The sequence below is a fragment of the Mycteria americana genome, chromosome 2, assembly GCF_035582795.1.
Source record: "Mycteria americana isolate JAX WOST 10 ecotype Jacksonville Zoo and Gardens chromosome 2, USCA_MyAme_1.0, whole genome shotgun sequence".
NCBI classification, from domain to species: Eukaryota; Metazoa; Chordata; class Aves; order Ciconiiformes; family Ciconiidae; genus Mycteria; species Mycteria americana.
In genome coordinates this window covers 48,446,480-48,460,594 of record NC_134366.1, presented here as the reverse complement: position 1 = coordinate 48,460,594, position 14,115 = coordinate 48,446,480, and the positions used below count along the sequence as shown (strand labels likewise).

The 14,115-nt window shown below is 38.7% G+C and overlaps 1 protein-coding gene across 1 annotated transcript in view; it reads left to right on the top strand.

Moving 5' to 3' along the window:
• The window catches only part of CPNE4 (copine 4), a 244,692-nt gene that overhangs the window by 175,895 nt on the left and 54,682 nt on the right, over positions 1-14,115 (top strand). The window contains exon 8 of the mRNA XM_075495585.1: positions 12,908-13,006. Coding sequence (XP_075351700.1) covers positions 12,908-13,006 — 99 coding nt within the window. The remainder of the gene's footprint in view (positions 1-12,907; positions 13,007-14,115) is intronic.

Sequence of the window (14,115 nt, the reverse complement as noted above, 5' to 3'; positions counted from 1 at the left end):
TCTGGTTTTAGAGTACTAGCTACGGTCTTTACTGAAGTTCTCATTTTTCCAAAACGCTGCATTTCTTTGCATTCTCAAAACACCCAAGCCCTCTGCTAAACCCAGTGGTAACAGGCATTGCTGCTCTTTTCCAAAACTCTTTGCTAGTTTCATATGCTATAAAAAAACTCCAGCATGATAATCATACTGTTTTTCTTCCGTTCTACTTTGCAGTATTCTTCAGTGTGTGGTGTGTTAGTGGGTAGTTTTAACTTGAGAGCAGGCATACTGAAATGTATGGGGTTTATTCTTACAGAAAGTTCACAGGCAATCAGCCATTTTCTCTCATTTAATCTCATCACTCCTGTATACCCTGGGAACTGATTTGAAGTGCAGAGAAGGAAACAGAAAATGGGCAGATATGTACAAAAGTTTTCATTTCATTCTTCTATGCTGTTATGCCATGGAAGTGTGAGTATTTTAAGTTACTCTTCACAATTTAGTCATCTTCAGTAACAAAAAGGGGCTAGACCTAGATTTTCTTCAGCTGATGAGAGATGTCAGTGGAACAATAAGCAGTGAAGGTCTTAGCTCTAAGTTGCTTTCAACACCGTAATTGCAAAGTCTTGCACGTGAGCAAGGCTTCATCCGCTGGTGTTGAGCAGCCATCTCTGGGGGTGAACTGTGACAACTCAAGAGCACGCAGAAACGCTCTGCGACAGTTCAGGGAAGGAAGCAGCAAATAACACTGTTCCAGTCTGAACTGCAGGGGTTGTTGAGATGGTAGAAATTTAATTGCTTGTGCTGGAATCAGGCCAGTAAACAGGGTCATCTCTCTTGTCCTTTGAAGAAGTATTTTGGCACATCTCAGATGCAGCAGCAGCATTTGGAGTTGCAGCAGAAATTTTTTGCAGCAAGCTTCGATCCCATCCTGAATCTGGAGGGTCATTCCTGTACTGAAAAACCCACCCTGTTACCTAAGGCTTCACTCAAATAACATCAGTGCCAGCCACAGTCCAGCTCAGAGTGTCTGTCTTCACTAGTATCTTTTGCCCAAATCTTGGCTCTTTGGGGTAGGGTAAAGGTCTATCTCTGCCACCTCATTCATATGCCACTGATGATAGCCATGTGTGTCAGTTTCTTCATTTGGCGTTAATCTTTATTTGCTTATTTTGAAGGAGGAAAGGTGGTTGGATACGGGATTATTTTCAAAACTGCTGTGTATCTGCTAGAAATGTGATAGTTCAATGGAAACAGAGAAATCCCAAAGATAAACTTGATACTAAACAACATCACCTTTTATTGTCACTGGAAAACATGCCAAGAAACAGAATTTGAATGGGTATTTCCTTCCTGAAAATCTTAATGTTGGGCTTCTCACCACTGACTCTGGGCACTTCGGGCTCTTAATTTTGCTGCGTCGTGAATACGCCAGAATTTTGTTGAGGTTGTTTAGTACCAAACTTCGAACCTTCACTTAGTCACAACAAATTTCTCACAAGTGAGAAACCGAATAAGCACAGAAACTCTTCAAAATAAATATATCATTTCACAAAAATCATCAGCTGTTTGTAGATGGTTCAGAAGAGGGAGGGAGACAAAATTAATCAAATAAATTACTGCTTGCACATGCTTTGCTTTGTATACTTGGCAAAAAATGTCACAATAGTGATTTAAGGCAACTACTTTCTAGAGCATTCCGTGTGCAGCAGACTATTTGTCTCTTAGAAATATTGTTACACTCACAGAAAGCTGTCAGATTCCTTCTTTTAGTTCCAGTATATGTAGCTGAGTTTCCTTATGAGTCAGTGTTTACACAACATCCTGTTTCCTTGCTCAAGAAGCAGGGAAGGATTCATATAAAGCAAGATTAATATATTATTTTAATTGTTGATTTGGACTGTGTGTATATATATTATTAATATATGTGATACTATATATGATACTGTATATACTATATTTTATAAATTTATTCTATATTCTTTACATTAATATAGAATTATAATATGCTACATTATCATATATATGTATATTCCACAGTGTGTCATCTTCTCCATAGGGGAAGAATCTGGCCTCACTAGATGCTGTAGCAAAGCACTCAATTACCTCATTAGGCTTAGGCTTTCATCTGGTTTCTAGATCATTTCACCCATGTGGAAACCTCAGTGGTTCTATTTTCCACAGCGTACTTTCTGCCACAGTTTTTCTCCCTTCCTTCCATGTCCCTATCTTTACAAAATGTTCTTTCAGAAGAGACTGCTGTGTTCAACCCATCCATATATGCCCATACCTTCAGGTTTGCCAGTCATCTAGGGTAACGGTGGTGCTGGGCACCTTGGGTTTCCAGTCTGTTCCTTCCTGATTTTCAAGAGATGTTGGAAACAAGCCTGATTGGCAAACGCAAGAGCTTCCTGTCCATGTGCCAGTTTTCCCAGTGAGCTCACCCTCAAGTTTCCACCCCACCATACAGCATGTTTGCTTATACAAAGTGTCACATCCGTTGTTACGGAAAGAGATAAACCTGGAAAATACAGAGCAGTTACTGAGAACTCATAATTATGGAGAACATTTATTAAACACTTGAATGGATACAAGGGGAATACAAATAGGAAAGGAAGTCTGTATAGATTTAGACAGGCAGTTAATGTAATCTGTTAAAGTCTTATTTTCTACCCAGTACAAGAACAAAAACCAGAAACTAGGTTACTGTACGTGTACAAAAAACCAAAGATCTGAGCAGTTACATTAAAAATATGGTATATGTCAACAGTCTGACTGTTTCACAGTTTTAGCTTGTTCATAAGCTTCCAAGAAACAGGAAAATATCTGCTATTTAACTGATATGTAATCTTTTTTGAAAGATCCAGACACGATGTCATGATCTTAATTTAACTCTTACTGGAAATCTTCAGCAATACATTGCCACGGGAGCTTGTGGCAGTGCAGAGGTTTAGATTCTTCATGGACATGCTTTCAGCATCCATACAGGAGATGAAATCAACACTAAATACAACATAGGAGATAAAATAAGACTCTGGCCAGAAAACTAACTTAAAAGCAGTGCTGAAAAAGGCTGGAGCTTTTGTTTTTAAGTACGTAATCTGTACACTAATCAAGAGCAGATATATGGAGGGTTCACCTTGAAGCAACAATGTGTCCATGTGAAGGAACTAACTGAAGCTCAGAACAACAAAAAAAACCCACAAATGGTTTTTTTACCATTTACTCCATTTCCACCCAGTGATGACTGCTATAACAAGTGCAAAATATTCAGTAGAGGTTTCGCAAGGATGGATTTAAAAAATCCAATATGTGAATATGAGATAAGGAACGGTGACCTTTATTCTCAGACCTTTACCCTTAAAGTAAGCTTAGGTTTAACCTTTAACCTTGACCTCTTATGTTACTTTAGCCATTCCAGTTATAGTGGCCTATGCACTGTGTCTCTACTTAATCTAGAAATCTAAATGTTTCATCTCTTCATTTTCTGTAGGAAACATGGTTTAGAATAGTGTTTTAATAAACATTTAGAATTGCTTCATATTTCTTAATTGATTTCTTGTCCACTTTATACTAAAAACTTTCCCTGTTTGAAACTTCTGCTGGTCTTAGTTTTATAAATTACCCATAATTGGGAAGATCCACCTCCACTGATGTTTATGCTGTGGTATCATCCACTGAATAGAGTGACTGGTTCAGGGCCATTAAACCCAATGCTGTTTGCCAGGTCATTCTTTTGGAATGATATCCAAGAGACGTGTAATTAACTCCCCCACTGATTGACAACAGAAAGAGCAGAGTAATCAGTCACTGTGTATAAATGCTCATCATTATTACAAGTGGTGTTTGGGGACAGATTCATGCTGCTCTGGTGGGGAACTGCATTTTGTACTCTTTCTGCCAAGTATCATCATCTTCCTTTCCTGCTCAAGATATAAGGCAATGGTTGATTTTTATCAGCTGACTTTCAGAGTGCGAGATGAAGCTAACTTGAGCTTTTTTTAGGAACTGAGAGTAGACAGTGGGAACTGAATGGAGTCTTGTTCTGTCTGAGAGCTTTTTGGTATGCACCCATGAATGATGATAAATTTCACTGCTGTGCCTGCAGCTTCTCCAGTAGGTACGTCAGAGAGGCCGGCCGATGAGCAATGCCTTTTTTTGGTACACAGGGAATTGTTAGTTAGTTAGATGAGCAGAAATCTCAGATACAAGTTGGTAACGAGAGGAGGCACTACGGGTACACTAGTTTATCACCTCTCACAAAAATTTTGGAAGACAGATGCTTTTGCACAGGGACAGAACAGACTGTGAACTAAAAGAAGAGATACTCATGGACAAAACTACCTGAGACGTATTGATAATCTCACAACAGGAGCCTTAGGGTAGTGTTTGCAGAAGTTTTGGCTGTTATTATGTTTTGCTATTGGTTTTGTGTGTATCATCTGTGAAAAAAAGTTGCACAATATGTTATGGACTATTAGGCCGAAGGCATAGGTTCAAAAACTGGAATCTCATTGATTGAGATGGAAAATCACCATTATATACTTGTTTTAAAAATGTTCCAGCCTGCTCTCTCATTTGTTGGACAACTAAGTCTTCATGAACACAAGCAGGATACTGAAAAATTGTCCCATTTCTATGTTGCATATTAAGTTGCTAGGGGTGTTTTGGATGAGGAAATACAAAAAAAGAAATGTTGTAATTAACATGGAGTTCTTTGCCCTTAACATAAAGAAATTGTAGTTTCTAATAAATTTATAGACATGCATTACAACTCCACAGACCTCTATTTTAGGCCAGTGCACAAATGAAAGTGTGCATTCATGTACATGCTGAACCTGATTAGTAACTGCACAGTTTCTTGTATGTATACTGAGGATTTTGTTGCATAAACCTAACTGTGACTGGAAAATAGAAGCTTATTTATGTTGTCACCATCAAAACCTGCAGAGTCATTGAAAATCCAGTTATAAGTTGTCCCTCAAATGATGTAACATTACAGCATATTTTTCTGTTTCAGAGGAATATCTCTGGGGTTCATTTGTCAGCACTGAACAGGGTGAAAGATCTATGTTTGAGGCTCCTAGGCACGCTTGTAATACAAATAAGGGTAATCAACAAGCTATGTTTTTAATAATTGGTTTTGAAATGACCCTGATGGTTCTTACGTGCTATGAGCTGTCAAGAAGAGGCAACATCCAACTGTGAGGCTTCCTGTCATTGCTGAGCCACTACCGATGTGCTCAAATCTCCAGTGGTGGTGTAGAGAGACTGGCTTCATGATGATGGTTCTGTAAATGGTCCCTGTTTTCATTTGGCAAGAAGTGAAATAGGCTCAGGCTGGTGTCATATCACAGCAGTCAATAAAATATGACTCACTCACTCTGATCACACTTGAATCAGAGGACCTGCCACTTTTTGTAGAAAAATAAGACTTCTCCTTCCCTTCGCTCATCTCTCCCAAGCAGATAATTTTAAAACCAAACTTCCCATGTGTTTAGATCCACAGGAAGATTATTTTTCTTTGTGTTTTGACTGTGTCTTGGGTGCTATACTTACTGCAGCGTGTCGAAGAGAATGCTGAATCACTTACCATTAACCAAGAGGAAGCTATCAATGACTGTCTGTCTCAAGTCTCCTTCAACAGGCAAAGGATCTGAATCCAATACAACCCTGTCAACTTTTAACGTATCAATTACCACCATCTATGTACAGGAGGCACAAAGATATTGATGAAATCCTGGCACTTGTTGAAGTTAATAGGAAAAGTCTCATTGCCTGCAGTGGAGCCAGGATTTCACCTAATGCTTATGGAGCAAACTTAGCTGTGCTGGTGGACTGATGACTATCAGTCCATTCAAATTCAGCAGAACAGAAGATGTAGTTTTCAAAAAGAATGAGGCTCTGTAGTCAAGAAGAAAACTTTGAAAGTTGCTTCTAGGTTGGCTTCACAGAGGCTGCACACAGCCTAACTGTGTAGGGTATAAGCTCTTTTTCCCCTCATTAGTCCAGGTTTTTTTCAGTAGTTTAGTTTGAAGAATTGAGTTAATCTTTCTGAGAGGAAAAAGTTGAAATATTTTATCTACAGTGAAGAAGGCTTTACTTCAGCCAGTGAGAGGCTTGCAAGAAACATTGGTTCATTTCAGCTGGTTCACTCTATTCTCACTAGACCCCAACTTCAGAGGAAATCTGAAATAAGCCATAAAAAGTTTATTTTAACTTTTTGGAGAAGCGCAACTAATGAAAAGAGAAAACTATGATGACCAGCTTGGATGAAAAAAAAAACAGAGTGAAGAATTTCATATACAGCAGGAAAGACCAAATTTCTGTACAGCTATTCTCCAGCATGTAACCCAGGGTTGTGATGTGTATAATGTAGAATTTGGCCTTGGAACATCATGACTACAGAAACGGGATAACTTGAAGTGTTTTAGCTTTTGTACTGAAGGGTTTGCATACCTTTTCTCAATCCCAGGTGGGGAGAATGGGTAGGTAGTGGATAAAGGCCTTCCTATAAAAAGACCTTCTTTGAAGTGTTCCAAGAGGGGTACCTATACTTCAGGGAGGTACAGTAGGTGGTTTACTTCGTTATCAAGTAATAATAACCCTGATGAGAGACAGACTGTTCCAGAAAAATCACTTCGATGATCAAGTCAGGTTTTTTCTGAGATTTTTTTCACCTTCTCTTTTCTGAGTCTTTTTTGTTGTTGTTGTTGTCACTGATCCTAGAGAATGAACCAAAGAAGAGTTTCTGTTTGTAGCCTTTTGCCACCTCATACCACTTGCAGCTCAGAGTGATTCTAGAAGTAGAGCAGGTCACTGACATTTGTCTCAAGACTTCGTTTCTTTGAGAGATAGTAAGTGTCATATAAACTCTACCTAAAAATTATTGTGGTGCTATTTTAGTTTAGAGTTGAATGGTAAGAACTTTATAACTGACTGGGCTGTAATTTATTACATTCAAGTCCAAAAATGAGCATTCTCCTTCTTGCCTAGCCGCAAGATACCTCGTTTCACAGAAATGCAAAGAAAAGCCATCCAAGACAGTTTCTGTTCAGAATTTAAACCACTCTTATTCAGTACTGTTCCCCCAAAACCTAGCTAGGGACTACAGGCAATTTATGGACAAAGATAATTCTCTTCCTTGAAAGGTATCCCTTCCACTCCTTATTGAGTGTCAGGGGATAGATACTGAAGTAACAACACACAGAGAAATCTCCTTTTTAATGCAATATATGAACTAGGATCTCACCTGCATCAGAGCCAGATCAGAGTAGGGAACCTCCTATTCAAGGGACTCCTCTGGCTGCTTGAGGCTGCTGCCTTTCTGGCTCTTTTGCTCTTCTAACATAGAGCAGATGAACAGTGAACTAAGGATTTGGTCTTCTCTCCCACCCAAGCTGGTATCTTTTGGTCGCAAGTTAGCGAAGTGTTTTAAGTTAAGTAGCTCTTGCGTTGTCAGGAGGGCTGTCCAACACTACTTCTCCACCTAGGTGGCAAGGTAGTACCAGCACAAGCCATACTAACATTTCATAATTGGACTTTCAGCATACGCAGAGCTGGAGAAACTCAGCCTGGCAAGACTGGGAATGTTCTAGTTTTTGCTGGCTTTGTGCATGCTATAATCTGCAGTGTCTGGCCAGCTGAGGGAAACTTAAATGGATTATTTTCAAGAAGTACATTTCCATGGTCTGGCTGTCAGCTGCCTCCAGATAGGATTTAGTCATGAGACTCACAGCCAGTCTTTTACAAACTAACCTTTGGAGCATGTTTTGGACTGGTTCATAAATTTGGGCTGGTCCATAACAAGTCTCTCCATTACCCCTGCCCAAAGGTGCTGTATATAATAGTTCTCTCATCATGACAACCTAATGGGGACAAATCACTTGAAGCATTTCCCCAAAGGTATATAGGGAAAATAATCTCAGTACCTACAGACACCCCCACACAAACGCATACTTAGAGTAGTCAGTCTTTTCTCTTACTTAGTTCTCCTTGTGGTTAAAGCTACATAGGATGATGAGCATGGGAAGAATTATTTTATGACAATTGTACAAGAATTTTGCTCGGTGAAAATATACTCTGACTCTCATATTGAGACTTGGAACACCACTTTCTTGTCTCAAGTCAGATCACAGAAATTAAACTTTAAAAAAATAATGCTTGAGCTTGGATCATATGATCTGGATCTGAGGTAGGAATTCTTTTTTTGCTGTTGAATTATCAAACAGGAAAACCCCCTCACTCCGTGGGAGACACTGGATAGAGAAATTGGTTTATTTCTTATCTAGGCATCATCACATCACAGAACATCAGTATTGGCTGGGGCTGGAGGATGGGCCAGATTGTATTTTTTGTGAAATATAATTAAAATCAGAAATTGTGCAAGTGATTTTTTTTGCTCACGCAGAGGTAGCAAGATTAATCTAGCTGTCATCTTCTGGGGAGTATTAGGAAATTCAGCCAGAGAAGCCTGTACTGTTGTAGCTCCAGTGCCAATGCAATTTTTCTTGCATGCTGCTCAGAAGTTCCCTTTGTAGTGAGAGTATTGTCAAAATCTACTCTTGGTGAAAAAGCTGAAGAGAAATAAAACCAGGGAAAATGTCCATCTGCATCCACCTGAGCTATCTTTTTCTTTTTAAAATGGACCTTTCTCCCTCCTTTCTGCAGTGAAAAGTTTCATCTGCATCCACCTGAGCTGTCTTTTTCTTTTTGAAATGGACCTTTCTCCCACCTTTCTCCACTGAAAAGTTCAGTTTCAGCCTGAAAGGAAATCTTTCATTTTGTGGCATTTACAAGAAAAGCTGAAGGAATGAAGATGTGGATACCCAGAAGTGATCCTCTGATGTCCTCTTAACGGAGTCTACTGGTTAGCTCTATCAGGCATAGCACCTTTCCTTGAGAGAGCCTGAAGCAGTGTTCCCTCTCCCTGCAGTCAGCAGGTATTTTGGGGAGGGAGGAAGGACCATGCAGGGGTGGAAGATGTTCTCCATCATTCCAGTCAGCGCTATTCCATCACCATACAGCATTAGATAGAAGTTTTTATTCCCTGCATTTGAGCTTGTAACCAATAGGTAGGAGACTGAATTCTTTCACTAGTTACCTGAACACTGATTAACCAGTGTTTAAAATTAAGCATATGGAACGCCTCCTTAAATTAGAGACTTTTAATAGAGTGTAGGTATACTGTTAATCATCTGCTTAAGCAACCTGCAAGAGTACAGACCCAAAGAGCCCATTAAGGCTTGCCTAAAGATAAAGGATGATTTATGGAGAATTTGATCTGAAAAGCACATTGGGCCTTCTTAAAAAAAAACCAACTTTACAGTATTTCATAGGGAAATAATCCTTTGATTATGACCTCTGGTCTTTACCTGATTCTGGATTATTTGCAAAGGTCCTTCCCTGCTTATTTTATCTGTCTGAGTGGGGTTTTATAAAAACTTCTGGACCCCAGTAGTTATATGTTTCAGAAATACTTTTCACATACAGCTGAAATGCAGAATCATTACTGTGTACAACATGTTTTTCAGAGAGTAACAATTAATTTCTATGGCCAGATGTGAAACTCTGAAAAAAAAAAGAAGTCGTAATGGATGTACTTGCAGGAACCCCCTTTCTCCCTTAGGTCTAATTGTGCAAATGGCACTGAGATAATACTGTTCTTGTTTGTCTTTTCCGTGAAGCCAATATGAAGATTAAAGTACCATCTGGCTTTCTGAAAGCTAAAGTTAGAAAACCTCTAGCTTGAAAGAAACAAGCAGTTGGATCCCTGTTGGGTGGACATTTTAAATGTAATTTAACTTTGCTCATCTCCAGTCAAAATTCTAACCACAAATCATCACTCAGAGCTTTTCCCTCTTCATAAGAGTTAGCATTCTAAAATAAATTTTTCAAAGTACCTTTTCCTGGAGGTCTCTGATAACCTTGGGTCTGTTCTCGTATTTATGCTCCAATAGAGTTTAAAGACAGAACCTGAAAAGTAAATCTGATTGACTGGAAAATTTCACAATAAGGGTTAGTTTTCTTCTTTGTGAAATAGCCATTTTTTCAAAAATGTTTTTTTGAAAAGTTGCCAGCATTACTAAAACTGTACTTTTTGTACATTTATATCAATTTTGCTATGACATTTTGACAAATCTTTTTACTTAGTGTTACTTTTGGGATCTTAAATCATTTTCACAATCATTACAGAAAAAAAAGTAATTTTAAGTCATGCTTCATCTGTGAAATCTATTTTTTCGTGAAATATTTAAAAAGTAATTTCAATAAAAATTGACTAATTTATATTAAAAAGAAATTTCACAGAAAAAGAAAATGAAGCTGTTTCAAACTCTATGAAACAAAAACGGTTTCACAATTTTTTTGTAAATTAAATTATTTTTTCTTGGATTTTTTTTGTTACCAGCTCATCTAAAAATTGCAGTTGATAATGAGCATAGAGTGATTATTAGTGAAGATTTCATCATAAAGAATTCTCCAGGGCTGCTAGTGATGAAAATACTGTGTCTAGTTTTGCTCCAGGCCATATCAGAACCAGAAACCCACTCTCGTTTGATTACTGGTGTATAAAATTTAGCCTATAAATAAACACATGCAGGAACCACACCCCCCCCACCTTTCCCTCTACCCTCCACCCACCCCCCCAATGTCAAAGCTGCTGAAAAGGATCTCCAAGTCTTAGAGCAAAATATTTTCACTTTTTCATCTGGAGATCTTCCTTTTGTCTTCAATCCCTGCATAAAAAAAAGCAAGCAAAATTGCAGGTGATAGGATGGAAAAGTAACAGAGGGCTCAAGAACCAGGTCTTTGCCTGACCAGTGAACTGTTTCAACTGATAACGTCTGTAGCAATAAGAGATATGCTTGTACTCTTTCCCTGTGGGCAGTCCTTTGTATCTGTACTGCACATCTTCTATATAGATCAGAGAAATTCCCCTTGCATCGAACCCAATCTCTTCCTGGGGCTAAGTGGAACAGTGTTGACAGTTCAAAAGAAAGCTAGAATCATTATGAAAAAAAAGGAACCTAAATGATAATGTGGGTGGTAGAATACTGCCTGGAGGAGTCCTGGGTATGAGTTTAGTGAAATCACCACCTGTGTTGCTTCTACCAAGGCAAATAAGGTGCCTGGGCACTTAACAGCATAATAAATTCAGGTAACTGGCTTAGATGTAGAGATCAAATATCTTCCTACCTTTGCTTCAAGTCAATGGACCTCACACAGACAAACATTTGTGTGGGAGAGGCTATTTATTAACTTATGGCTGTGGTGGGAGGATGTTAGGTGATGAACACCCATTAAGGCTGACATTGTGAGAGACTCCGCCTGTAGTAAGTTAAGTTGTTTTAGATAGTCTTTTTCCTGAAACTTTTTTTGTCCATTTGCTCTCACTCAAAGAATTCAGTCATTTTGCCCATATCTCAAGCTTTCTATAGAGTCTTTCCCCCTACCCTCAAAGTAAATTTACAAACCACGGGTTTGGTGGTCCAGTGAAAAGGGATTGGCCACGGTGCTCACACACCAGCTTTGACTGGATTATTGAGGCTGGTTAGAAAGCATAGCTGGTGGACATGGAAGTCTGTTTCAATAAAATGCTTTTCTGGAAATATTTAACACTCAAGATCCAGTCGAGATCCAGTGATTTCAGTTCCCTTCTGGATGAACTCAAAGTGCCCCTTTGGACCAAGCAAACTTCAAATGGCTTGAGGACGCTCTGAGGAGCAAACCTCACTCTTCCTCTTGTCTTGTCTGACTACCAGTGCTGGGTTAAAAGCACTAAGCCTTGTTGAGACAAAGTGGCCTGATAAAACCCACTGTTGTTAAGCCTGGTACCCCACTATTGCTGCCTCACCACTCCCAGTTATGTTTCATTCCTGCCTTTCTCAGCGGGGAGCTCCTCTACTACTTCTACCAATGCAGTCTTCACCCCACACCCATGCGCAGACCTAGAAGACCCTGGCCCTCAGGAGGGAGTCAAAGTTATCATCAAAGCCATCTGATAGCCAAATGTCAGTGCACTGCTCATGTGACAGTGCAGATGGCTTTGAGGCATTTGTGCTTTAAAAAAAAGAAGAAGAGATATTTTATAGCAGGACATTTTCAGTAAAGGCCTCCTGATTATGTCAATGTATGCAAGCTTTATCTAGGGAGACCATGAGGCTGAATTTGGTATTTTGTTCTTTAAAGTTGTGAGCCCCTTTGTTGTCTTTGGGCCAGTTTTAAAATTAATATTTAGGAAAGCATGTAGTTATTGCTATGTGCTTCAGTCTTGGTTAGCTGAATTGTATTTAGCAATGCCTGTAAAATAAAATTCTTGCAGCTCAAACTCATTGAGATATTCGTGTTTATGCATGAATTCAGGAATGACTACCAACGAGGTTTGGTTTGAATAGTCACTGTTGAGCAACACTGGAAAACAGCCAAGATATGGGCACCAAACACTGATGTGTATAAATTCAAAGCCATTTCAGAAAATGATCTCTGTAACTATTGTCTCACCTTCACTGACTGTAAAAATGAGAATGGTAATGTTTGCCCACGGCAGCTAGTGTTTTGAATATTAATTTGTACTTGTAAAGCACTTCAATGAGGTAAGTTACTCTTAATTCAGGACACCATTTGACCATGAACATGCAAATACACATAATCCTGTATTTTTACACCTAGCAAAAAGATGGAGTCAAGGAATCCTTTCTTTCTAAAATACATGAACTTGCTTTCATCAGCCAACTCCATAACACACAACTGTCAGTAGCAAGCTGTTTTGAGATTCCACTTGTCATTTCATTTTGATCTGGACAAGAATATGTTTTTAATATGTCACCCAATGCATATCGTAATTTCTCCTGTGGTATTTTTCCATAAAACCTGTTTTCTAGCTGAAGAAAAATGCGCTCTTTTGTTCTTTTCCCCTTTGCCTCCCCAGTGCATAGTTTGGGACTGGGATTCCAATGGAAAGCATGACTTCATTGGAGAATTTAGCTCGACTTTCAAGGAAATGCGAGGAGCTATGGAAGGAAGACAGGTAAGTGGAAACCACCCAAGCAATCTCAATGTGTAAGCTTTGTAGAGCAGTGTTCTTCAGACAATCCTGTAATAAAGTAAGTGACATTGCCTTATTGTCTCTCAGAAGTTAGTTGCTGTGTTGATCTCTCCCATAGGTTTTACTGTTATCTGGACATGCTAATCTGAAAATGCAAAAAGCAGCCTTTCCTGTACTTCCATGCCTGAAGTACTTAAGGTCTTTTTCTAGTTCACATTCTACAAGCATTTCTTTCTGCTAAGATTTATTTCCTTTGAGCCCAAGCACATGGTTTCTGTGAGGTGCTGTGCTGTTACAGCAAAACCGATGCCCAGTCTGGGTACTCAAAGCATTTCCCTACTGGCCTTTACTGGGTGAGGGTCATTCTCCGTCTTCCTCCATTTCTCATGTGCTGCGTTCATTGCTGCCAGCTCTAACTTGAACCCATCATGATGAAACTAATCTGTTTCCTAAATATCTCATGAATGACAGTCTTAAGGGAAAATGAAATTGTTAGCTTATTAATAAGTTAACTTCTTTATGTCAGTCTGATCTTTTCAAATTGAAGTTGATGGTAATTATTGAATATGATAAATGATTTGGCATATCTAATTCCAGAAATTGTAATTTGCTATTATTACTTACTCCTGAAGGTGTTAGTTTTGATAAATTGTCTGAGGGAGAGTTAAAAATATTGACTTTCTAATCTGCTGATAATTTGTATTCACTGCTTCATGATTATCTCAAAACCAAACACAAATGCCTAATAAGCTTTATTTGGGCTTTATATTAAGGTTCTGTTTATAATGTGTTAATAGAAAGCTAACAAAGAGTCAGAAGGTGTTTAATAAATGGTAAGCAGTCAGGCTATTCCATAGGTCAAGAGGTTTATATGATTCTTCTAGGTGTTTTCTATTGATGTTCTTAGAACAACCTAGAGTTTAGCAAATGTTGCTCATGCATGTAAAATACTGTTGATATGTATCCGTCATATATTAACCCATTATAAATAACTTCTGAACAGAACTTGAGTGTAAATGAAACCCTGTTTTGTTCTCTCAAATTAAGTCAGAGGATCAAAACTTAAACCAAACTCAATTTGAGTGGAAATA